The 27,338-nt window shown below is 37.9% G+C and overlaps 1 protein-coding gene across 1 annotated transcript in view; it reads left to right on the top strand.

Moving 5' to 3' along the window:
- The window catches only part of NSF (N-ethylmaleimide sensitive factor, vesicle fusing ATPase), a 146,560-nt gene that overhangs the window by 40,123 nt on the left and 79,099 nt on the right, over nt 1–27,338 (top strand). The window contains exons 5-8 of the mRNA XM_028087481.2: nt 2,636–2,802; nt 5,591–5,698; nt 6,100–6,175; nt 9,120–9,275. Coding sequence (XP_027943282.1) covers nt 2,636–2,802; nt 5,591–5,698; nt 6,100–6,175; nt 9,120–9,275 — 507 coding nt within the window. The remainder of the gene's footprint in view (nt 1–2,635; nt 2,803–5,590; nt 5,699–6,099; nt 6,176–9,119; nt 9,276–27,338) is intronic.

Below are 27,338 nucleotides of genomic sequence, written 5' to 3' on the forward strand. Positions count from 1 at the left end.
TAAAACTAAGTGATTGGGTGGGACTAAGGTGCATATAGCTTGTGGCAAGGAAGAATTTGGGGGCCTGAGTGATGTGGATGATGTGGCCATAAAGGAAGAAAGCTGGTTCAGTGTAAGTAGCAATGTGGGCACAGATCGGATAGGATGTGTGGTATGAAGGGGAGCGCTAATTCAAAGATTCTGAAACAGGAGTTCTGTCTGTAAGGTGAGAATTTTTTTTAGTCAAGTCAGTGAGTGTGAAGGAATCTTCTAGAAGAATCATTTACATATTTAAGTATTACGGACTGATGTCCAGTTAACACATTTTTGACCATTATAGTGTATGCCTTTCATTGTAATGTCTTTTTATTCAGAGCACTGCCTGTAACATTCTTTGCTTATAAAAATAATTTTTATTAGTCTTTGGCATTAAATTTCTATTAATCATAAAATAAGAAAACATTCTCAACCTTATAGCCCTTCTTTGCTCCTGTATGAAACTTTCAGGGCCTCTGTCCCTTTGGGACTGACAGTGGTGCTGACCATGGTACTGACAGTGGTGCTGACCATGGTACTGACAGTGGTGCTGTCCATGGTACTGACTGCAGGATTTGTAATTGTAACAGCTTGGTCTTTTCTGTTAGGAAAACTGACTTCAAATTAAAGCACATTTGAAAACTATAGTCAGTAATAATGGTATTTTAATACACATATTCAAATTTCTTGATATATAGATGACACACACATGTATATACACACATAGGTGTATGTGTATATGTGAATACACACATGCATAAATACACATGACATTATAGAATTGGTTTTGAGTCTTTAATGCACAGAATGGTATCATACTTATGAATCTTTCCACAGCACAGTTTTTTACTCAATATTATATTTTAATAGCCCATCCGTCTTTTATACATTTAAATTATACACATTTTATACATCTAAATTATACATATACATACAATTAATTTATAATTATACAGTTAAATATACATCAAGTTTTAATTTTAATTGCTGTACAGTATCCCATATTCTGAATATGCCACATTTTTTTCATCATTCCCCTACTGATCAGTGTTTTTTCAATGTTCAACTGTTACAAATAATGCTGCAAGGAATCTCTCTATAGATCTCTTTTTAGATAAATGTTCAGGAGTCTTTTTGATACAAACACCTGGAAATGGAATTGCTGAACCAACTTATTCATTTTTATATTAATATTTCATTCTGTACTTATCTTCACTATATGAGGAAACAATTAGGCTCTCTTGCTTATGAAAATTACTTAATGTGTAAACCTGTACTTTCTGGAAAATGTTAAGAAAGAACAAAACACCCAGAAGTGGAGGCAGGAAAGTCTTTTGAAACTTTCAGCTGAGATTTGAACTTACTCTTTGATCTTCAGTGAATTTTCTATTGAAAATGTTTATCTTTATGTGTCCCCCTTTACAGTGGCAAACCAAAATATTAAAATGTGATTATACAAGCAATTTCATTCAGAGAATTTATAGAAAATCTTCAGACATAACTCAACTGGCTAGACTATAAGAAGTGAGTTTAGAACAGAATTTAAGGTATGGAAGAAACGTGAAGGTTTATGTAGTTCCATCTTCTTATTTTACAGATGTGACAAAGGCACAGAGAGCTAGATGATTTACTTAGATTCTTGTACTTAACTAACAGAATCTTTTTTTTAAAGATTTTATTTATTTGAGAGAGAGAGACAAAGATAGTGGCAGAGAGCATGAGTGAGCACAAGTGAGCACAAGCCAGGAGGAGAGGGAGAAGCAAGCTCCCCACTGAGTAGGGAGCCCAATGTGGTGCTGGATCATGACCTGAGCCGAAGGCAGCTGCTTAACTGACTGAGCCACCCAGGTGCCCCCTAACAGAATCTTTTGAAACACAGACTCCAACTCCAAAGTTCCTTTGTCTTGCCTCCTTTGTTACTAGCATGGAGATTTGGTTTTTTGCTGTTACATGCTGTTCATATAAAGATGAGTTAAAAACATGGTCCTTGCCTTCTTTTACATGTTGTACATGAAGTACCCACTCTTGAGAGTACTTACTTCCTGGCTATAGTAGGTGCTCAGTAAATATTTTTGTAGTATTAAAAAAGAAATGTCAAACTCTAAGTTGCTCTGGAGCAAACCCGCCTAGTAAATTTTGTTTCTCGAGTTTTTTTTTTTTTGTCCTACACACAGTAACTTGCTAGGGCAAAAGAGTCCACACACTTCTCACGTTAGCTCTTGCTTGTGTCAAACAAAAATCTTGTTTGAAAGCAGCATGCTATGCCAACTCCACTGGCACTTCCTAGGCTGTCATTTTGTCCTCTGTTAAATGAGAAGGAGGAAGATGTAGAGACCGTGTGGGAAGGGTTGTGATTTCCCATAAGAGTCAGGTGAGGGTAAAGGTAGAGGGAGAGTGCTGGTCAGTATGTCCTAATTAATTCAGAGGGGAGCAAAATCTCCAGTGGTTTTATTATTTTCTTTAATCTGTGCCTGTGTGTCCCTCCGGTGACAGCCATGGAAAGCCCCCTTTTGGTCAAGTTCTGTTAGGCTTCATTTATGTGCAACTTCTAGTTACTCGAAATGCAGTAAGTATTTGGTGTCCTTGAGATTTTAAAAATGCTTCTTCTTTTTTCCCCTAGTATCCTTATATACATTTGACAAGGCCAAACAGTGCATTGGCACAATGACCATTGAGATTGATTTCCTGCAGAAAAAGAGCATTGACTCCAACCCTTACGATACTGACAAGATGGCAGCAGAATTCATTCAGCAGTTCAACAACCAGGCATTCTCAGTGGGACAGCAGGTGGTTTTGAATTTTCTTTCATTCCTCCCACTTAATGGGCGTTCCAGTCTCTGTAGTTGTCCAAAATTAATTCTACTTTTTAGAAATTGCAAGGAGCTTCACATATGGACTGATATATCCAGTTGAGTGATAAAAAGTGATGGAGATGTGTTTACTGAACTTCTAAGTCCAGTCAGAAAAATTCTAAAGTAGCTCTTAGGTTACAGTGTCATATTTAATTACAGCAGCTCTTTACCCTGTAAATTTGGGAAGACTGCAAACTTATATGTCTCAGATTTCTTACTTTTCTTGTTGTGGGACATTTGTTTTGTCTGTGGATCATTTACTGATATATTTCTGTAGAAAAGTAATTCTTAACTCTTTTGGTTATAAACTAACCTGAGAATCTTAAGACAAATATGTATATATATTTGCAGGTTTTTCATGGAACATCTGAAGCCCGGATTTTCTATCCTTAAAAGTGATATTGCTGATCTTGCCTTTTTTTGGACTTCAGTTAATATATTGTTAACCTCCTACGAAGAAATTCTGTTCTTTTAAAATTTTACTTAAAAAGCTGTGTGAGTTCATAAATTGCTGCTTGTTTGAACGCATAAATAATCATTGCTCTTTTGACCTCACCATTATATTTGTCTCCATTTTTGTGACTTTCCTTAATTATTCTAATTCTTTCCTCCTGTCATTCATAGCTCCATAGCAGTAGTTCTCAAAGTGTGGTCCAGAGACTTCTGGGGGTCCCTGTGGCTCTTTCAGGGGGTTTGTGAAGTCAAACTTATTTTCATAGTAATACCAAGATGTTACGTCTCTTTTCTCTTATTCCCTCATGAATGTACGGTGGAGTTTTGCAGACTTTGTGATGTGTGCTAGCTCATCAGCACACTGACTGTTAAAGCAGACATGAGGGTCCAGCTTTCTTCCATTAAGCAAGACATTAAGGAGATTTGCAAAAATGTGACAGTGCCACAGTTCCCACTTATGTTTTTTATTTTGGGAATTGGTGGGTTTTTTTTTTATAAATTAAAAATATGTCATTTATGTTCACACAGTGAATTTATTGTCATTTTTATATTAATAAATACATTTTTAAGTTTCTTATTCTAATTTTTACTATGGTGAATACCAATGGATATAATCCATTTAAACAAAGGCTCTTCAGGGATTCTCAAAAATTTTTAGGCATATAAAGGGATCCTGAGACCAAAAAGTTTGTGAGTCGCTGCTTATGGCATTCTGATAGTGACTTACCTAGACTGTCCTTGCAGACTCTTATCTGGGTAAGTGTGTGGAACAGTCAGGGAGAGAAGTGGTAGAAAGAACTAGCTCTTGGAATAAAGGAGTGTCACTTCTTTGGATTCTCTCATCTAAGTGAAATGGCATAAATCTGGAAGAACAAGACCAGGGATCTGGATAATCCATACATTATGATAATCAAGCTTTCACAAGTGAAACTGAATCACTGATAGACAGAAAAAGGTTATAGTGCACTTATTATTTATTTTTCAGAGTATTAGAATTAGAATGAACCTCAGAGGTTGTCTTTTTTTCCTCAGAGGTTATCTTGTCTAACTTCCTCATTTTGCAAATGAGTAGTTTTTAAGTTCAGAGAAGGTAAATGACGTGCCAATGGCTACACAGCAGGGCCATAGCTGAGACAAGAACCCATCAGTTAATTGAACAGTTAATTAATTAAACAAATATTTACTGGATAACCTAGTATATTTCAGCTACTATTTTAGTCCCAGCAGATCAGCAGTGAACAAAATACACACATTTCCTATTCTTACAGAGCTTACTCCCTAGTTGGGGAAGATAGAAACAAAGTAAGAACTGCCACGCACTGTTAAGTACTTTGATGTAGGTAAAATGGTGTACTAGAGACCCAGCGTGGTACTGCTTGAGATTAGAGGGTCCGGGGAGGCTCCCCAAGATGACAGTCCTCTGATCATTTGTTGACCCCCTGTCCATTGCTTTTTGAGCTGTGCTGTATTCCCTCTGGATCCCGACACTTTTTGATGAATAATTATGCTCAAATTGCTTACCTAAACGTCACTGTTTTTGCCTTTTCCTTTAGCATTACTACTTTAATAGAAGATGCTTTGGTATTTGTAATCATTTAAAACCCAGTAGCATGCAGAGGTCTATAAACCCATGAGAGAAAAATCCTCCATAATACAGAGAAGAAATAAATATCTTACCCCAAATCACTGTTCTTCGTATTGATTCCCATTTGTAGTGTTCAGTAGTGGCAGGACTGGCAGTCAGCTTTGCCTGCCGTAGTTACTGTAGCAGGTAGAAGAGGGCCTTGGCTGTAGAAGGCACTCAGTAAACACTTGGTGAATGAGTCTGCATTCAAAAGCTGTCTGTGCACTTGTATGGCAGGGATTTGTATTGGTGGTGGAAAGGCATGAATCTTCGAGTTGTGGACCCAGGACCCCAGCTCGAGTCCTCGCACTCTCGTTTACTATGACTCTGGCTTCTGTTGCTTAGGCCCTCCCTGGGTCTCAGCTCCCTTACTAGTAAAACTGAGGAAGACTCTCTGTTTCCGAGAGAGTTCATGAGCATTAAGTATAGGACCTCCTGGAGTGTTTGGCACATGAAGATGCTCAATAAATGTTAATTCCCTTTTCCTCTCATTGCCTGTGTGAGTAGTTTGCCTGTGGAGCAGAGTTGAGAGGGATATACAGGAGAAAGCTGCCTTCCCTGCATTTGGAAAACACTGGTGATGATGTGAGAATCCAGCCATTATATCAGGAAGTGATTTTTCTCCTCTTATCTCTTTTCTACGTAGCTTGTGTTTAGCTTCAACGAAAAGCTTTTTGGTTTGCTGGTAAAGGACATCGAAGCCATGGATCCTAGCATCCTGAAGGGAGAACCCGCGACAGGTAAAAGACAGAAGGTATGTTTTATTTCTAATAGTCACTGTGATGTGAGTTGTGCAGATTAATATAACATTCCTAGCCATTCTCTTGCTCAGTGTTTTCTTTCATATTATGTACTCTTTCTTATTTGCAGACTTAATAGTAATTTGAAATTTGTATGTACTCGTAATCCTGGTTGAATGCAGATGATATTTACTGCACACAAATAATAATAAGTCAGGCATTATCAAAGGATACATGCATTGAAATTAAATAGAAATAGTAGAAGGTAGGACAAAAATAAATGTAACTTAGATGATAATTTGGAAGATTTGCTTTGCTTGAAGAGACTTTACTTCCCCCTTCATTTTTGGCCTTGCTTTGGGAAGTCCAGAAGTTCACTATTAGGCTAACTACTAATTATTGTCTTTCTATACAGATTGAAGTAGGTCTGGTTGTTGGAAACAGTCAAGTTGCATTTGAAAAAGCAGAAAATTCATCACTTAATCTTATTGGTAAGATTTGCAATTTTTAGAAAAGTCTGAATGAAGTGGGACTATCTCTGTTATCGTACGTGACTCAACTACCGTGATTTTCAAATCTGGCAGGAGAATAAGGGCACCTCTGTTGAGAAGGCTTATCACATAATCACACAGTATTTCATCACCGTCTGATGTGCTGATACAGAGAAAAAGTTTAGGGCACCTGGTGGATCAGTCAGTTAATCATTTGCCTTCAGCTCAGGTCATGATCCCTGGGCCCTGGGATTGAGCCCCATATCGGGCTCCCTGCTCAGTGGGGAGCCTGCTTCTCCCTCTCCCTCTGCCTGCTGCTCCCCCTGCTTGTGCTCTCTCTCTCTTTGTCAAATAAATAAATAAATAAATAAATAAAAATCTTTAAAGAAAAAAAAATTTAACGCCTGGTAGGTGGCTCAGTCGTTAAGCGTCTGCCTCCGGCTCAGGTCATGATCCCAAGGTCCTGGGATCGGGCCCCGCATCGGGGTCCCTGCTCGGCAGGAAGCCTGCTTCTCCCTCTTTCACTCCCCCTGCTTGTGTTCCCTCTCTCTCGCTGTCTTTCTCTCTGTCAAATAAATAAAATCTTCAGGAAAAAAAAAAGCCTAAAACCTTCACTAGATCATCATTGTCCAGTAGAAACAGAATGTGGGCCATGTGTAATTTTTAATTTCATAATGGTGACAGTAATCAGGAAAAAATACAGAATAAAATTGATGTTTAAACTTTTTTTATAAGGATTTTATTTATTTGAGCGAGGAAGTGAGCGAGTGAGAGAGCACACGAGCAGGGACAGTGGGAGAGGGAGAAGCAGACTCGCCTGCCGAGCAGGGAGCCCGATGCGGAATTCGATCCCAGGACCCTGGGATTATGACCTGAGCTAAAGGCAGATGCTTAGCTGAAGGTAGACGCTTAGCCGATTGAGCCACCCAGTCGCCCCTAATTTTTAAACTTTTAATTTTGAGATAAGTTCAGGTTTATGGAAGATTTGCAAAAATAGTTCAGAGAGGTCCTGTATGTTTCACCAATTTCCTCGGTGTTATATCCCAAATAATCATAGTACAGTTACCCAAACTAAGTTAACATGGTTACATTGCTACTAACAACTACAGATTTTATTTGTGTTTCACTAATTTTTTCATTATGTCCTTTCTGTTCTAGGGTGTGATTCACAATCTCACACTGCATTTAGTTGTTTAGTTTCCATAGTCTTCTCTGGTCTCTGACAGTTCCTCAAGCTTCCACTATCTTTATATGCCTGGGTGCATAACGTGTCTGTATGCACGTTGGGAACTGGTCAGTTATTTGTAGACTGCCCCTCACTTGGTGGTGTTTTAAGTGTGATACTAACATCACTTCTATTAGTGATTAAGGTAAATGGTGAATGTGCAGGTAAAGAAAGTCTTCGCAACAGATTCACAGCTCAGTCCGACTCTTTTATGTTAGATAATGCAGATTGGACTCTAAGAAAAGTAACTCACCAAAATGATGATGTCATTAACTGTATAGTAATTCTGATTTGGGGTGATTTTCACTATGCTGATGTCTTTCCCAGTAGAAAGTAGAGGATTTTCATTGGTTGCACAGCATTATTTCCAAGGTTATTTACCTTCAAATATGTGACCTTTTTTCTTGATCTATAAATTATCATTTCCTCCTTACTGTTTTTTCTTAATTTTACAATAAAGTATTTGTTTCATAAAATACAGAAACATTCACTCAAAAACAACTCACACACTCTAAAATTTTAAAATTTGATTCTATTTTCATAATGTTTTATAATTTGTTTGTTGCCTAACATATTTCAAACCTCTTAATACACTCAACAATATAATTTTTAATGACTATATATGTTTTTATGGATGTAGGATTTATCAGAATCTCCTGTTACTGATCCGTTTCTGAAGTGATTTCTTTGTGTTTTATACACCTTTCATAAACCTTTTGTTAAGGTATCTTAAGGGAGTTGCATGACTTTCATACAATGTGGATATTTCTAAGTAATTCATGCAAAGGTGTGATTGATGGGCTTTTTTCCACTGATCAATAAAATTGTGTATTGATTTAGCCTGCCGTAAATTTGGCCACAAGAGGGCAGTAGAGTGTAATAAATATATTTTTGATTCCTTTATAAAGGTAATGAGTCCTCAAAACCCTAACCCATAAAATCACCATCTAGGATAAACTTTTTCTAATGTGACCTGTTAGTCTCTAATTTAAAAAAAAGATATCATTTTCTTTTTTGTTTACAGGAGAGTGAACTAAGGTACTTTTATTGTTTTTGAAATGGCTAATGTGGTTCTCTTGAGTTTCTTTAGGTGGCACTATGACATTTAAGTTAGATAATTTTTATTTGTGAAAAGTAGAAAACGTGAATTTTGAAATCATTAAGACTTTAGGATGATTTTAGACTTTTGTGTGCAAGTGGGGTAAAAAACAAATAAGACATCAGACTTACTCAGTGCATCCTCTCAGGCTAAGGGGTTATATACACAGTTTATAAACTTAATCTAGATAAATATATGTATTTTTAAATACACTTGCTTCAGGAGCCTTGAGGGATTGCTAGATTTCAGTTGCATTTCTAGCAACTAGTGTTGTCTTCATCAGATGTACACAATGTGTTTCCTCTCATCAGCCCAAGTTAGTTAACTTTGTTAGGATTAGAGGTTAATAAGACCAGGCTCCATGGATTGATCACAAATGGACTACCACGTGAGTTTAGACATTTCTGAAATGTTCTACTGGCCCTAAATGGGTCCAGACAAAGTAGTTAACATAGCAAAACTCATTCTTCTTATTAGAAAATCAGCTAAGAGCATGTTCATGTTTGCATAGGGTAGCTTCTCTAGCTTCTCTATTCATTAAAAATGCCCAGTGATTTCTGTCTTTTTTCACCCAGTAATGAAGTTCTTGTTTCACATTTGATTACCTTTGTTTGACATAGGCAAAGCTAAAACCAAGGAAAATCGCCAGTCTATCATCAATCCTGACTGGAACTTTGAAAAAATGGGAATAGGAGGTCTGGACAAGGAATTTTCAGATATTTTCCGACGAGCATTTGCGTCCCGAGTATTTCCTCCAGAGATTGTGGAGCAGATGGGTGAGTTTAAAAAGGAAAATTTGATAAAAATCTTGTTAAAAAAAAAAAAAAGAATGCAATGAAATGAAATCTTTTTTAAAATAATGTTCTGAAATTATTTTTCAGACCTGCCAGTATATTTTTGTTTTAACTTTTTCTTTTAAAAAAATGTTCTAAAATTTTTTTTAAGTATTAGAATTTTTAAAATTACATTTTAGTTTTATAGGGAAAATAGAAATATTTGGGGTTACTTTATCTTATTATTTATTAATTTAAGTATGTGTATGGACATTTTTAGAAATTTCATTTTATTTATTTCTTTATGAATCTTTTTCTCTAGGGCATATTTAGGAATTTCACCTGACTCTAAAGATCCACTGTAGGTCTAAGATTTACCCTGCTGAATCATCATTACCTACTAGACTGTGGGCATTGTTCTTACGTTAGCTACCGCTTCTTTTTATTGTGCTGTTGCATTACCCAATTAGTACATCTTCATACCTAGTAAATGGATTCTTGGCATGTTTTTCAATTAGATAAGTTTGATCCAAAAAGACAAATGCAGGATATACATGGGAGTTTCCATATTGCATATAAAGAAATGTGCTATTCATTTATCATTTCCTTCTTGAAGGTTTATTTAATTTATCTGTGTGTGAAGTGGCTTTATTTGCCCTAGTGGAAATGCTGTCATGACTGTTTTCATATCCATATCATAGGTTGAATTGGAATGTGAGCAATAGAATATCTGAGAAAGGAATTTATAACATAATAGCTTCTGGCAGACTATTAGTATAAAAACAGTATCTAAAAAAAACCTGAAGGAATATGAATATATTACTCCCTTCACCTCCATCATTCTTTATCTTTACATTGCTACTGGCAGATAAAAGTATGGTGGGGAAAAGAACTGCTTTCTAGGCACTAAGTGCTTGGTTCTATTAGCCTCCTATTGTTGGTAGCCTTTCTGCCTGGCCGTTCACTCTGATAAATTACAGGCATAGCACACACCTGTTCTCTGGGTAAAGGTCGAGTTTGGAGTTGGATTAAGAGAAAATGACAGAGACCCTCATCACCTGAGTTTTATACACCTTGAGATGGCAATAACATACTTTTTTTATCTGAAAGATAACAAAGGCCAAGTCCATAAAAAACAGAATTTTAATTTGGAACATAGTAAAAAATGTGGTAATTCACTATCTTGGTAATGTGTATTTTGAAGCAGAGTAAGTCCGTAAAGCTTTTTGATTAAGACATGGAAATGTTATTTGCATATATTTTGGGTATCAGGAGAGATAAAAGGATGATTTTAAATGTTCTGTTATTCTTATGGCATATTTTTTACTCGTTTTCAAGGCTGAGCTCAGTGCAGAAAGAGTCTAATGATTCTGTTTCTTTGAACATTTATATTATCCGGCCAACAAGTAGAAAAACAATGGCTTCTGTAATAAGCTATATTTTTAATTATATTATAAATATTTTCTCACAGTTTTTGGAAGCTATCAAGGATTCAGTTATTCAGATATGTGTTTCCTGTTTGTGCATTATCCAAACCCTGCTCATGAGGGCCTCTGTCTGCGGTTGGGCAGATAATACAAAAGGAGCAAAACTCATATTGGTTGATTTGTGACTTTGCCAGCTGTTGGAGAGTTTGGAATTAAATCAAAACAGATTTGGAATTTTTGAGTGAATTTAATCTGTGTTTCTGCAATCCATATTGAAATCAGTTAAATTATAATCATTTTCTTTTTGTTATTGTGAACATGTGTTTTGACTAAGAATCATGGATTTCAATTTTGTTTGTGAGGGCTACTATCCAGAACCTTTTTTGTGGATTTATTTTTCTAATATTTTTACATTAATTGGATAAAAAAGTTCTGTTCTTAAAAAAATTTTTTTTTCTCTTTATGGCTTTTTGCCAGCAGGATGCATGTTATCAATTTGATTTAAAAGAGAAAAAGTATAAAACTATCTTTGCTTTTGAGCTAAATTGAAAGACATTATTTTCTTTATTCTGAATGAAGATTGTCAGTGTCCTAAAGCTCATTTTTATGGTAAAATGGCTGAGAAATAATTCTCTTGCTATGCATATGTCATTCCGCATTTTCCATTAGAGTCTTCTTTTTTCTTTTGAGTTTTGGGGGAATTACGTAGTGGAATACCTTATTGCAGTCCAAGAACAGTGTGGTTATAAAATTCTCATTAGGCTTTGGTAAAGGTATATAAAAGTATAGATTGCTATATTTGGATAGAATATAAAAACAACCCTGTACAAGTTCTTTTTATTATACCCTGTGTTCTTTTACCCTGATAGGTGGGAACAAAATTGTCTGATTTTTTTTTCCTCTCTCTTTATTAACTAAATAGCTAAACTTCTATGGTTTGGGGATCCGAATGGACACTGGGTCTGATTGTTTCAGTCAGTTAAAATGGAAAAAAATAGTGATTAGAAAAGAATAATTTATGTAGGTTATGGGGCTGTTTTGTTTTGTTTTAAGCAGAGAACCTTTTTTACTTTTGGCTTGAGACCAAATCATTGTTTACCATGAAGTCTAGAGTTATGTCTACTTTGTAAGTAGGAATCCTAACTAAATGGATCTTTTTGCCTATATATCAAAGTTGCAAGTTCACAGAGTGATAGATTTAGAATTCTCTTCTCTCATTGTGTTTATGAGTGATAATTTTGCTTCTAGGTAAGACAGTTCTTTCCTTTTGCTTGTAAAACTTCATGTTCCTTTCCACGATTGTGGATGTAGTTTGGAAATGTGCAGAATGTTGTGGTGAGGTATATGAAGACCAAAGGGCTAACCAGAGGCACACAGTGATGCAGGAACATTCGAGGTCAGGTGAGGTCAAGCACATGCAGTAAATGTCCTAGGAGCACGTTCTGAGTCCCATGGTGGAGGTATGGGCATCACAAAGTGGAGTGTGAAAGTCTCGGTGAATAAACTCAGAAGCTGATTGCTGTCCTTGAGCACAGTCAGGTGTCTGTTGAATATATACTTGTGTTCAGACATTTACCACACTTACTCCTTTGCACGTGGTTTTGTGGAGAGTGTTGCAGATAATTGATTGAGTCCCTCAGTTCTTGTTGTGGCTCTTTTGTTGGCAAAGATAGAGATTCTGTAAAGAATCTTCATTTTTCAGCATCCCTGGCAATTACCCCTAAGTTGTAAATGCCAGGGCAAAAAAAACCACCAAAAATCCTCTTCAAAGGACAGTGGAATGATTGTTAAAGAATTAGCATCTCTTAAAGTAGTTTTAGGACTAGGTTTACGTGTAGCCAAGGAAAGGGGCTTTGGCAGAAGTTACCCATTTTAGAGCTGGAAGGAAAAGGGTGTGCAGACTGAGAGGGCCTCCAGCCTCACGCTGCCTTTTGGTGCCTCTATACCTCTCAGAGATCCAGGCCACCTAGCAGGGAGGAGAGCCTCCCTGTGCCCCCCTTCTTTGAAACGACTCTGTTCTTTTTGGTCCCCTTTCTCCATGCCTCCCTCTCTAAGCCCATTTTCAATCTGTATTTTTAAGATTTCTTTTGAAATTCTAGAGGAAAGCAACTCTTCTGATACCATAAGTGAAACTGCAGTTACTCTATGGAGTAGAGCACCGAGAAGATAAGGAGCCTCTCAATCATATGCAGACATCTTTCACAAGCTAAAAACAGTGCAAATAAAATACGGTGGAAGAAAGGGCACTGAGGTTTTGTATGCGCCATATTTGGGAGAGAGGGAGTTCTTGCTCAGATTAACATAAACACTGACACTCTTAAGATGCATTTTCACACCCCCACTCATGAGGAGAGATTGCAATTTAAATGGGGGTTAAGACATCTAGCCGAACTCCAGGGCTCTGTAAAAGGAACCCTAAGGCTAAAGAGCTTATCTGAAATTTGAAAAAAAGAAAAAAAAAATGAAGCTTTCTGACATTCATCTTTTTTCCTTGTATTAGTCATAACTTGCTTTTCAGCTATATTTTAGGTTTTGAATGCCAACCTGACATCTGTTCAAGTCTGCCTGTAATTTATTAGGAAAGGAAAAGAAAGCAGTTGCTCACTAGTTAGAGATGCAAAACTTCCCCCTTCTGCTTTTCCACCAAATACTTATAGATGATACTTGAATATGAAGAAGTAATAATTTACTAATTTACTAATTCCGACTTCGTATTGGGAAATTTGTAAAGTTTTTTTTTTTAATTAGAAGAAGAAATGGCTTATGGCCATGTGATTTCCAAAAATCTCTAGAACAAGATTTAGAGCTAAAGCACACACCGTAAAAAAATACTATAGGTGCTTTTTTTATAAGTTGAAATTTTTAACCTTGAATTAATTCTTGCATTGGTTTTAATTTTTTTTAAAGATTTTATTTATTTATTTGACAGAGACACAGCAAGAGAAGGAACACAAGCAGGGGGAGTGGGAGAGGGAGAAGCAGGCTCCCCGCTGAGCAGGGAGCCCAATGCGGGGCTCGATCCCACGATCCTGGGATCATGACCTGAGCCAAAGGCAGACGCTTAATGACTGAGCCACCCAGGCGCCCCTGGTTTTAATTTTTTAAATAAAATTTACTTACATTTGAATAGAAATAATGTAGCTATGCTCATATCTCAGAGTCAAACCATACGTAAATTCAGTCAGCATTTTTTATTAATAGATAAACTTTTAGAAATAAATCTTTGCGAAGGCAGAACTGCCTATAGAGTCTAAGCTAATGGATTAGATTTGCTGGCAACTACAGGTGAGTTACGGATCAGTAATTGGGTCACTGGTCTGAGTTTGAAACTATATGTCCAGCAGTAAGGAAATAATAAACTATGCTACATGCTCTTACCCTTGCTATGGAATACAGTGAAGCGGGTCTTAAAATGATACAGTTCCCAATGTATAGAGCTGTTTTAATAAGAAATATATATAAAACTGAAAGTTAAGTGCATTACAGAAGTCTCTCTGAACACACATTCAGTTGAAAAAATATTATGTGAAAGGGGAGTTAGGATGGGAAATACAGGGAGATTTTTGTTCTTTTACTCTCTGTGCTTCTACATCTGAATGTTTTACTGTGATCTTATATTTCTACTTGTGTAGTTAAGAAAACAACCAAAAGGTAATATCACAGGCTCTTTATCTTTTGTGGTGGCTTCACTATCAGCACAACAAGGGAACGCAGGAACAGATGTGTCCCACGTCCTTCATGAGGTTTCTGTGGAGGAGAAGAGTGCAGGGGTAATGGGGCCCCCCAGGGCTTTGATGGCAGCCCCTGACAGGGGAGTCAGAGACACCTGTCCTTTTCCACTGAAAAGGTAAAACCAGTTTCCTGATATGTAACAAACTACTTCCTCCTGTTACTTTTTTGCATTATGCTAATGGGTATAAGTAGTTTGTACTTCCTGCAAACCATGAGAACATTTGCATCCAGGCCTTTACTCAGCTCTGGAAGCCCAAGAGGGTAGAGAGTGGGACGCAGAGTTTCTGATGTGTGAGGAACTGTGCTTGAATTTGCTCAGTCCTCCTCACACCTTTCCACTGAGGAATCTAGCTCCCGTGACTCCTGACATAAAGTGGTGGTGTTTCTTCCCCTTTTACTCCCATATTTAGATTGGTGATGATGTTGATGACAGTGGTAGCCAATACTCCTGTAGTGCCAGGTGCTGTTCTAAATGCCTTACATATATTAACTTACTTAATTCTCACCACAACCTTGTCCGGTAGATAGTATATCATTCCCATATTATGGAGAAGGAAACGGAGTCTCGAAAGGTTAAGTAACTTAGAGCTAGTAAGTGGTGGAGTCGGATTTGAACCCAGGCAGTCTGGCCTCAGAGACCATACCCTTAACATTTACATTGTTTTTCTCTCATGAAAGCCTATCCTATAAAACTGCTAAAATGGGCCTTCTCAGCCCCACTTCTTGGGGCTTCTGAGGCGGTCTTTGAGAGAGGTAGAGGCAAGGGTTTTTCAACTGTGGCATCATAGACATTTTTGGGCCCGATCATTATTTGGTGTGAGGCGCTGGCTGTCCTGTACATTGTAGGATGTTTAGCAGCATCTCTGGCCTCTACATCCTAGGTGCCAGTGGCACTCCCTCCCTACCCCTAGTGGTGAGAATCAAAAATTCTCCAGACATTGCCAAAATGGCCTTTGTGGGGGGGGGGGGGAGTGCAAAATCACCCTTGGTGATCTAGTTACAAGCCCCTGGCTTCTCTTTACAGATGCAGAAGCTATGGCCCAAGGTTACTAAGCAAGTCACAGGCAGAACTAGGACTAGAACTTGGTTCTCCTGATTCAGGAACCCTTGAAGGAGGAGAAGGAAGTGACTTACTAAGTTTGTCCAGCTAGTAAGTGGCCGAGCTGGGGTTGGAAGTAGGATGTCTGGTTCCAGAGTCCGAGTTCTCAGCTGCCTCTCCAGGTACTGGAGAGATGGAGCCAAGAATCAAGGAATCAAGGAAGCCCTGAAGTTTAGGTCAAAGAATATTTTATGATGAGTAAATAAGTGCCACTTTTGCCTTTCTCCCTTAATTAATTCTCAAAGAAATTTACAAAGCTTTCCATATAGAAAGGTTCTGAGAACTTAGACATGACAGGTTAGGAGGGTGGGACGGAAGAGAGGAGTTACTAGAAACCCTGAAGGTCTGTAGGTCTGGCCTCACCACCCCCCCACCTTTGCCCCATATGCAGGTATAAGTAAGTGTTCAGAAAATACACTGCAGAAATCAGACTTCTGCATTTAGGTATTTAGGCAAGACAACTTTCTAAACTGTTTAAACTTTTCCAACCTCTCTGTCTCTTCTAATGAGTTAAACCACCTCCTCCTCCATATTCCTCTCTTCATCCTCCCTGCTTCTCTTCCTCTCCTCCCCCATCCCCTTTCCTCTTCCCCTTCTTTTTGAGATTAGTGGCACTAGTGGCACAAAATCTCAGATTTTTGTGACGGCAGGAGGAATACATTGACTAGGAATATAAAGATCTCTTTATCTGTTTGGGTTTTACAGTTTGAGCAGAGAAACTGTCCCAATTGAGATTTTTCAATTTTCTTATTTCTGGCAGATTTTCTGGGACTTAAATGTGGCAAAAATCAGTGGACTTCTCTTGGCCTGGAGAAAAAGTATAAGTGCTCAATGTATGAGAATGAATGAACTCTCTATAACACTAAGGTTTTATAAATAAACAATCTTTCTAGGAACTGGATATATTAGAATTGTCATGAGCTCAAAGACATGAAGCATTGGTTGTAGGACTGCAGCGTCTAATACGTAATAAGTCTAGTCCACTTTCTTCATGTGTTTTTTGGTACCTATGGTAGCATTAATACAGGAAGGAAGTGATTGCTATGAGTGTGTCCAGAAGCTTTGTCTTAAGTGAACTGTCAACTTAGAGATGGAACATAAATGCTAAAATCAAATAATCATTTAGAAGTTAAGCACCATAACCTAACAAGTGATATCAAAAGTCAGTATATGATAAAGTGCCAAATGAATGGTATAGATGAAAAGTCCTATTGCAGTTTTAAGAGAGAATCCCTGAAGTCTTCATGGAGGCAGAGCTTGAATAAGGCCTTGAATGATGAATGATTTTGGATAGGAGGAGAGAGGATGGTCGTCCATGCCCTGGGAAGAGTGACAGACTCAGCAAGGTATAGAATTCACAGCTTAGACCAGTCTAGCAGACCTGTTGTTGGAAGAAGCAGAAAATTAGATTTAGAAGTTTGGTTGGGGTTGTATGTGGAAAGCTATGAATGAGGAGATGAGGACTTCTTTTTTTTTTGTAAATACTAAACCTATTTGACCTTCAAGACAGACTCAGGTGCTTCTTCTATGCTTCCTCTATACCTTCTATATACTTAGAATGTAGCTCTCTTCTTAATATACTATAATTATTCATTTGCATCACACTCATAAGGGGGAGTTTCTCAACCTCAGCATTTTTGACATTTTAGGGTGGATAATTCTTTGCTGGGGGGAAAGGGCTGGTCCTGTTTGTGGTAGGCTGTTTAGCAGCATCTCTGGCCTCTATCGACTCAATGCCAGTAGTTCCCCGCCTCTTTCCCCCTGTGTAGTGATCAAAAGTATTTCACCTGAATGGCAAAATTGCCCTGCATTGAGAACCACTGCTCTAAGACCTTTTTTTTTCCCTTGCTCTAAGACCTTTGAAGGCACAATTGTAGTGTCTTTTTACCCATGTGTTATCAACATCAGGGCTGTTTGGAGTGCGGTCTACAGACCATTGCTGGACCGTGAACCATTGTTACCAGTCCATGATGAGATAAATATTGAAACTGAGAGTAAGAATTTAGAAACTTTTTTAGCAATTTAACATTAACACAATGTTTTTTATTGTATTTTATAAGAATATCGATTAGAAACTTTTAAGAAAAAAAACTGGACCTTAGCATAGATAGTTTGAGAAGTATTGCCCTATGTAAATATTTGCTAAATGAATGACATTTTTTTTAAGATTTTTATTTTTATTTTTATTTATTTGACAGAGAGCGAGAGCAGGAACACAAGCAGGGGGAGTGGGAGAGGGAAAAGCAGGCTTCCCACGGAGCAGGGAGCCGATGTGGGGCTTGATCCCAGGACCCTGGGATCATGACCTGAGCCGAAGGCAGATGCTCAATGACTGAGCCACCCAGGTGCCCCAATGAATGACATTTTTATTTTATTTTATTTTTTTAATTTTATTTATTTATTTAACTGACACAGAGAGAGAGAGAGAGACAGCTAGAGAAAGAACACAAGCAGGAGGAGTGGGAGAAGGAGAAACAGGCTTCCCGCCAAGCAGGGAGCCCGATGCGGGGCTCGATCCCAAGACCCTGGGATCATGACCTGAGCTGAAGGCAGCTGCTTAACCAGCTGAGCCACCCAGGTGCCCCTGAATGACATTTTTAAAAAAGATTTTGTTTTTAAGTAATCTCTACACCCAACGTGGGACTCGAACTCACAACCCCAAGATCAAGAGTTGCATGCTTCACCAACTGAGCCAGCCAGGCCAGGCGCCCCTAAATGAATGAAATTTCTGAACAAATAATTATAATGAGGAGTCCCTGGAGAATTTTAGGAGTGGGATAAGACAAAGTGAATGTTTTAGGATAGTTAATATGGTTATTCTGTGTGAAAAGGATTGCTCTAGAGAAGAGCCTGGGAGACCAGTAGATTCTTCATTTGTGTGGTCCTTAGAACCTGGATTGGAATGGTGGCAGTGGGGATGGAAAGGGAAGAAAAGACGCAAAAAAGGTTACAGAGATGAAATTGGCAGAATTTGGTGATTACTTATTGTGGGTGACAGAGTTGGCGGTGAGAAGTCAGGTCTCACTGAGAAAATGTTAGAAATGAGAGGACCAGGAGGACCTACTTTGGGGGGAGTGGAGATGTCATTGCACATATTTTCGTTACCACAAAGAGAAACTAGAACCTGAGTTGAAGATAGGAAGAATTACTGATATTTCTGTTTAGTGAAGTCTAGCTTCAATCTCTGCATGTTTGAGAAGCACTCTGTTGACCACTCTTTCTTGAAATATCCTTTTTACTTGGTTTCTCTCACTCCAAGGGTTTCTGATTTTCCTTCTACCTCTGGCTGTCTGTTTTGGGTGTGTGTGTGTGTGTGTGTGTGTCCTTTAAAATGCTGGAGTTCTTCAGGAGTCTGTCTTAGATCTCCTCTTTTCCTCATTCTGAGGTTGTTCTCCATAAAATTGATCACATTGATTTCCATAGCTGCAGTTAGTATCTTTATGCCATCAACTCTCAAATATGCGTATTTTGTCTCCGTCTCAGTTTAAAGTTCTGGATTTTTATCAGCATAACCTGTTGTCTATCTCATGATCACACAGATAAGTTCAAAATTAAATTCGTTCACCTGCTCCCTCCATCCTCCCTAAACATGCTCCTACTCCTGTTTCCTGTCTTAGGTAATGCTCTAGCCGAAAATTTGGGCACCTTCTTTAACTCTCCTCTCTTCCTCCCCTCCACTTCCCACATGGTCACAGAACAGACCATCAGTTCTACAGTCTCCTCACTCTTTCACATCTGTCTAGTCTCTCCATCTCCCCCTCCCCTGGGCCCCTGCCACTGCCTTGTCAGGATCCCTTGCCTGCGTTGCTCCCTGGGCCTTTAGCCTTGCCCTTCTCCAGTCCATTCTTTACACTATAACTGAAGTGATTTTTATAAAAAGACAAGTCTGATCCTGTCACTCCACTGGTTAAAACTCTCAGTTAAAACTCTCAGTAGCTCTCAGCTTCCTCCATGGTTTATAAGCCCTATGTGTTCTGGCCCCTGACAAACTTCCCCTCTTCCCGAAGCCTGTGCCCCTCGCCCATGCTCTGGGTTCCAGCCAACCTGTCCTACTTCAGTTCCTCTAATGGCTCATGCTACTGTCTGTTACCTCTGTGCCCCCGGGCACATTTCACCGTCTTTTTTCCCACTCCTGTTCACCCTCACTATCAAGCACTCCATAGGGGTAGTTGGTTGGTATGATTCTGTTGCCTGAGATACTCTTATAGCTCTGTTGGAGGCAAAAATCTTTAATCCATTGCCTTTAGTCAAATGTTTATAGATCTGTTTCCTTATCTTAAACTTTTGTTGCTGTTGAAGATAGTTAACGCCTTAGATTATCCTCTTATAATGTTCGGTAATTGCCCATTTTGAACAGTGTTTGTTGATAAGGTAGTCAAGGGGACACTTAGAAATATTTTTTATTTGTGAACTCATACTTTGGCTGATTTATGTTTACTTTTTATCACATTCCATCAGAGAGGAGGTGATAAATGCTCTACCACTTCTATAAATCTTGTCAGTTTCTTATATGTGAATACTGATTTAGAAAAATGACTATCTGGATAGGATATTGGAGGAAGGGAGGTGGAAGAAAGAATTAGTGATAATGTTAGCAAAAAGCTGCATGGAACTTAATACACAATTATTTAGGAGAGTACTTCTACTGGGACTCTAAAAAGAGACTTTTTCATATGACTTAATACTTGGAGCAGTACACCTTTGATAGTATGTTTATAATTTTAAAAAAACCTGCAAGAAACGTGGGTTTTGCTTTTTTGTTTTTTAAATAACACGATGTTCTTTCAGGTTTTTCAAAGAAGTTAGAGTAGACCGCAGTAAATCTCTTCCATATACCATTTTCCTAATTGTGTAAAATTTGACATTGGAAGTTACTATAGATAATATATTCAGTACTCAAAGATTTCCTGTACTTGAGGCTTTGAGTTCTTCATTAACACCTCAGGCTCTTAACACGGTATCTTTTCTCTGGGCAAGTGATAGTTTGAGTTCTGTTCCTATTCCAGAGTGACTGAAAACTGATATATAAAGATACATAAATCTGTAGCTTGAGAACTTCTCTACCATTTATACATGTATTTACTCGAACTTATCCACAATGACATAATTTTTTTGGAAGTGCTTTGATTTTTAAAAAATCTACCTAGAATCCTGTTATGAGGGAGAAAACTTAGCAAGACTTAAGAGCCTTTTGATAATGAATGGTTACTACAGGATAAACCTATAATTAGGATGCTGCCAAGCCACACATTAGATATATTCAGTTAAATCTCAGATATATGTAGGCGAATTATCCAGACTGCTGACTATTAGTGCATTCCAGGGACATTTCTCTGCTGATGCACAACTGCTTTTTTGCCTGATGCTTTTCCTGTGCTACTGAACTTTTTCTACAAAACTTCTCTTGATTCTTTTTGCTTTTCTGTCTGCCACCTGATTACTTGGCTTCTTCCGTAAACTCCTCATTTAGACAACCAGTTGTGGCTGTGATGAGCTTAGACCAAGGGAGATAGGGAAGACATGCTTCACTTGAGTTACAGATTCTCTGTAATCTCTTCTTTCTCTGGATGGAGAAGGTTGCCCATATGTGATAATAAATGACAGAACTCAGCTGTTCAAAATTCAGATTTATCTTATAAGTAGTGATGGCTCCAGGTGGGACACTGTGTCCACACGAGGAGAGAAAGATGATAGTTTTTTACCATAGACAAAAGATTGAATCCTTTTCTTCATTTTATATAAAAATGAATTTTTAAAAAGTTGAATTGGTTGAACTTGTAGTTGAATAATTCTGTTTTTGACAACTCATATAAGAATTTGAAGGAAAAGATCATTTAGAAGGATAGCTAGAAACAGAATAAAAGACATTATATTTATTACCTTAATTATCCAATCCATTCTCAGACACTGTTTTGCCCCTTTTGCTTGTAGCCCCTCTGCTTTCTGCACTCAGTTGCTGCTGTCAAGGTATGACATTTGCTCAAAAGGATTGTCACCCGTTTTGTATTATAATACTCCTCTCTGTGAGATAACCACAAGTAGACAGTATATCCGTAAATATAGTAGATTTAAGTCCGTTAAGGTAGCTATATATTTGAATCAGAATTAGACCAGGTTAGAGTAGGAGACCTTAGAAATTAACTAGTCTTAAAATTTTCCAAATTTACCTAAACTTACTTAAGCATATGTACATAAAGATAATGTTCCAAGGAAATACCAGTTTTGAGAAACACTGATTTTTGTTCATGTCATTCTTATTTTGTAGATGAGGACATTGGGGCCCCAGAAGAGTAAGCAGCTTATTTAAGCTAAAGGAAGAGGGGGCTAGAATCCAAGTTGCCTCACTCCCAGCCTGGTACCCTTTCGGTTTCTTGATTCAGCCACTGAAAATGTTTGATTTATTACTGGGTTTTTTTATTCCAGATTTCACAACTTGGATGTGAAGCCATACTTCCTGTTCTCTAGGATAAGCTTCATTATTTTTTGGAGTCTGAATTTGATTCAGAAAGCCCCATCCTGCCTTAAGATCACTTCAGGTTTTCTAGTGGGCCTGGAGGTTCCAGAGATAGTACTTTTCCTTTTTTTTTAAATCTACTCATCACCTTTCCAGCTTTGATAGGGTCTTTTAGATCTCTCAGATCTAAGATTTCTGTTAACAAAAATACTTTTATTAATTTTTTAAATTATAGAAGTACATGTTTATTATTTTAAAAATACACATGAGTAAAAAGATAATCACTCAGTATAAAAGAAAAACACCTGAAAACTGTTATTAATATCTGGAGTATATCATTTTACTAGTTTTTGCTTTGCATATGTATACACACACATACACACACACACACATATATATGTATATATATATATATGTACATATGTATGGAGGGGGACAAAAATGTGTTTTCCTGTTTTGTAATCTCTTCTCCTCCACTCAGTAATGTAAAGTTTTTCTTAAATATTCTACAATTTATTTTATAGAATGAAAATGCCATAGCTTATTTAATCAGTCCACTACAGTTAGACATATAAATTGTATTTACCTTTTCACTATTATACACTATGTTGTGACAACAACCCTTGAAACTAAATGTTTTGCATGTCCATATTTATTTAGGATAAATTCCTGGAAGTGGAATTTGGAAATCAAAGAGCATTCCCAAGTGTAAACCCTTTCTTCATGCACTGCCAAATTTAGACTTCCTTCTTAAAAAGTCAAATGTTATAGATGAAGTCAATCACTAAATAGGTTCTCTGGAAGAGAGAGAAATATAGGAACTCTTAACGGTTTACTGGTTACTGATGGACAAGGTTTCTAGAGTGTTGGAGCCTAGTCTTAGATTTGTCATTGACTGTGTGACTTGTTAGTGTAGTTTCCTCGTTAGTACAAAGGGGAAGATAGACTAGATATAGAAATGTTTCTGGAGCTACTACCATGGGAACACCTCATTTTAGTGAGATATGAAATCTGTACATAGACTCTGGCAGGGAAGCTCATCCTTCAAGTTGCAGCTTGATTACCTTCTCTGGAAGATCCCTCACACACGTATCTTGCCAGGAGAAGGAATTTTTTTTTTCTCTTTGGCTTCTCATAGCCCTTTATCTATTTTGTTACTGTACAGTTATGTCTTTGATTTTTAATACTGAGCTCCTTATGACAAAGGCCATCTTACTCATCTCCTTAAAGAACTCGGCTTAGCATATTTTGGGGTATCTAATGGATACTCAGTAAATATCTATGGGAGTTGAGAGTGATGTGTAGGTCTCCATGTCCCCAGCCTATGAAATCAAAGAGCCTAGCCCCCTACTGAGACTTGTCTTTTCCCACTCTGAAGAGCTTCACCATGTTTCTTCAGTTTTGGGGTGTTACTCCAAAATGTCTCTCCTTCTGATGCTACTTCTGTTTAGTAACACAATGGTTCTCCATCTTTGGGGTCTATCAAAATTTGGGGGAGCTTTAAAAAAAAAACCCAGAAGCAGATTTCCACGTTCTCCCTCAGGTCCACTGAATCTGAGCCTCAGGCAAAGCTGACTATGCAGTGCCACCAGTGGCTGAGCTGTCCCTGTAGTGCTCCCTTGGCACTGGGCAGATTGGTGTTCAAGTTCCGGCTCTCTTGTTTTGCTGTGTCTCCAGGGGAAAGTCTTTTTACTGCCTCAAGCCTCAGTGCCTCATCTGCCATAAGAAAAGTAAAAATAATACGTAGCTCACAGGGCTTTTTAAATGGTTACAGAAGAGAACATATGAAAGCACTTAGGACAGTGCTTTCAGTAGCTGCACTTCTAGCCTCCATCTGTCCCTTCTTGGGTTCTGTCTGCATTAATTATTTATTCATTTCTTTTGCAAAAACATTTATGTTTTTCCAACTCTTAGAAGTGAATATGCTCAAAGTGGAGGTTTAATAATTCCATTTCCGAAAGGTAATATTTCATGTGAACTTATTCATGCCTTTCGTCCAAGCATTTAGTGGTGATTCTTAGATTACCTTTACTGTGTGTAACATGGCTCTATCTCCAGAAGCTTTCACCATCTCTCATTAGAATTCTTAGTGAGGGGCCCCTGGGTGGCTCAGTCAGTAAAGTGTCCAACTCTTGATTTCAGCTCAGGTCTTGATCTCAGAGTTGTGAGTTCAAGCCCCACATGGGGCTCCAAGCTGGGTGTGGAGTCTACTTAAAAAAAAAAAAAAAAGAATTCTTACTGAAATGAATTCTTGAAATGTTCAAAACTTTGTTACATTTATTAAACATGTTTTCTCATCCCACAAATAGTTATCTCTTCCTAGTTACCTTTATTTTCTAGGTGCATGGAGTTATGCTTTCTTCCCTTTTTGCTTTGCTTCACATGCATTTTTTTTTAAGTGCAGTTTTAGGCCCACAGCAAAAGGGAGGGGAAGATAAAGAGATTTCCTATATATCTCCGTCCCCATATATGCATAGCCTCCCCCATCATCAACATCTCCTACCAAATACTATCGTTGTTATCATTGAACCTACACTGACGCATCATAATCACCTATGGCCCATAGTTTACGTTACTGTTTACCCTTTGTATTGTATATTCTGTGGCTTTGGACAAATGTATAATGACATGTATCCATTATTGTGGTATCACATATCATATGTGGTATTGTGGTATCATTGCTCTACAAATCCTCTGTGCCCTCCCTCCCCCCATCCCTGGCAATCACTGATCTTTTTACTGTCTCTGTAGTTTTGCCTTTTCCAGAATATTATATTGTTGGGATCATACAGTATGTAGCCTTTTCAGATTGGCTTCTTTCACTTAGCAATATGCATTTAAAGTTCCTCCATGTCTTGTCATGGCTTGATAGCTCATTTCTTTTTAGTGCTGAATTGTATTCCATTGTCTGGATGCACCACAGCTTATTTATCCATTCACCTACTAGAGGCCATCTTGGTTGCTTCCAAGTTTGGGCAATTATGAATTATGAATAAAGCTCTTATGAACATCTGTGTACAGGTTTTACTGTGGGCATAAGTTTTCAACTATTTGGTTAAGTACCACGGAGTGCAATTGCTATATCATATAGAAAGGAGTATTGTAAGAAACTGTCTTCCAAAATGGCTGTGCCATATTGCATTTCCACTAACAACAAATGAGAGTTCCTGTGCTCCATATCCTCATCAGCATTTGCTGTTGTCAGTCTTAGGGATTTGGGCCATTTTAATAGGTGTGTAGTGGTATCTTGTTGCTTTAATTTGCATTTCCCTGATGACATATGATGTAGGGCATCTTTTCATATGCTTATTTGCCATCTGTATATCCTGTTTGGTGAAGTGTCTCTTAAGGTCTTTGGCCCATTTTTAAATTGGGTTATTTTTTTATTTTTGAGTTTTAAGAGTTCTTGCTATATTTTGGTTCTTCATCACATGTCTTTTGCAAATATTTTCTCCCAGTCTGTGGCTTGTCTTCCCATTCTCTTGACATAGTCTTTCACAGAGCAGTTTTTAGTTTTAACAAACTCCAGCTTATCAATTATTTCTCTCATGGATCACACCTTTGGTGTTGTATCTAAAAAACCATCTCTATACCCATCATCATCTAGGTTTTTTTCCCTACGTTGTCTTTTAGGAGCTTTATGGTTTTGCGTTTTACATGTAAGTCTGGGATCCATTTTGCATTAGTTTTTTGTGAGGGGTGGGAGGTCTGTGTCTTGATTCCTTTTTTTTCCTTTTTTTTTCACAGGTGTATGTCCAGTTCACCATTTGTTGAAAAAACCATCTTTGCTTCATTGTATTTGCCTTTGCCCTTTTGTCAAAAATCAGTTGGCTGTATTTGTGTGTGCATGCATTTTTCAAATCCATTATTGAAAACTCCTAATTTTTTTCTGCTTCATTTTTTGGATCATTCCTTTTTTATTACAGCTTCAGTAAATTATACTTGAACTATAAACAGTATCCTCCTTATTATCTTCCTAGCCTTCAGTCTCTTTTTTTCCTTCCTGTCCTGGAATATTTATTTCAAAGCTCATTCTCTTTGCAAAACTAGGTGGCTCTGTCAGAGAATATCAAGAGAATTACAGAATCTCAGCATTGCAAGGGATCTTAAATGTCATTTAGTTCATACACTTTTGTTTGCATTTTCTCTCCATTTTTGCTAAATAACTTGTCGAGTTCCTTAGTCTAAGCTTAGATTCCTGCAGTGAAAGGGGAATCATTCTCTTTGAATGTTACATTCCATTTTTTCGACAACCGTACATGGAAGTCTTCCTTCTGTTAAGGTGAGATGTACATCCTTGTAGCTCTACAAGCTCTAGTTCTCCCCACTAAGACTATATAGAACAAGGATGCTTCTCCTTCACTATGAAAGCCCTTAGGGCATATGAAGAGAACTGTTCTGTCCAGACCTAAAGTCCTGCAGGATTCATCTTTTTCCTAAGCTACATCTCCCAGCTGGGTTTGTTCCTCCAGCCAGTCCTTTTATAATTTATTTTCAGCCCATTACCATCCTATTCACATTCCTCTGAACTTTAACATTTGTTTATATTCTCCTTAAGTTGTGAAACCCAGAAATCAGTGATGTCCTGCAAGTGTCTTCCCTGTTCTAAAATAGGCCAGAACTCTCCATCCTTTGTTCAAAACCTCAGTCTTTTAGTACGCGCTAGAATTGCATTAACATTTTTGACATCCACATTCTATCTTGGATTCTATCTCACGTTGAATTACTGTTGAGTAAAACCCCCAAATCATCTCTCACAAAACCATACCTCCCCCAGCTGTAATCTAAAATACAGAAATCTTACATTTATTCTTTTTTTTTTTAAAGATTTTATTTATTTGAGAGAGAGAGAACGAGAGATAGAGAGCACAAGAGGGAAGAGGGTCAGAGGGAGAAGCAGGGAGAAGCTCCCTGCCGAGCAGGGAGCCCGATGTGGGACTCGATCCTAGGACTCCAGGATCATGACCTGAGCCGAAGGCAGTCGCTTAACCAACTGAGCCACCCAGGTGTCCCAGAAATCTTACATTTATTCTTGATAACTTATCTTGTTAGAATAGTTCTTTGCTGTTCTACAGCTACAACTTGTCAAGGAATAAGAAATGTGTCCTTCTCAGCTTACGATTTAATTCAGGCCATGGAATGTATACACTAAATAAAGTAAAACTCTCAGAACTCTTAGAAAATGACTTAATGTCAGTTGTAAGTATGAATGGTTCTCAGTGTCCTTTGGCCTGCTTTAGACTCACCTGAGTCAGGGGTTGGGGGGTGCTTATTAACTGGTCACCTTCCTCAGCTCCACTCTGGACTTAATGAATTCAAATTTCTAGGAGTGATGCCTGAGAATCTGCATTTTA

This window comes from Eumetopias jubatus, unplaced genomic scaffold, assembly GCF_037043125.1.
Source record: "Eumetopias jubatus isolate StellerSeaLion01/CBP00866 unplaced genomic scaffold, mEumJub1_p1.0 scaffold_10, whole genome shotgun sequence".
NCBI classification, from domain to species: Eukaryota; Metazoa; Chordata; class Mammalia; order Carnivora; family Otariidae; genus Eumetopias; species Eumetopias jubatus.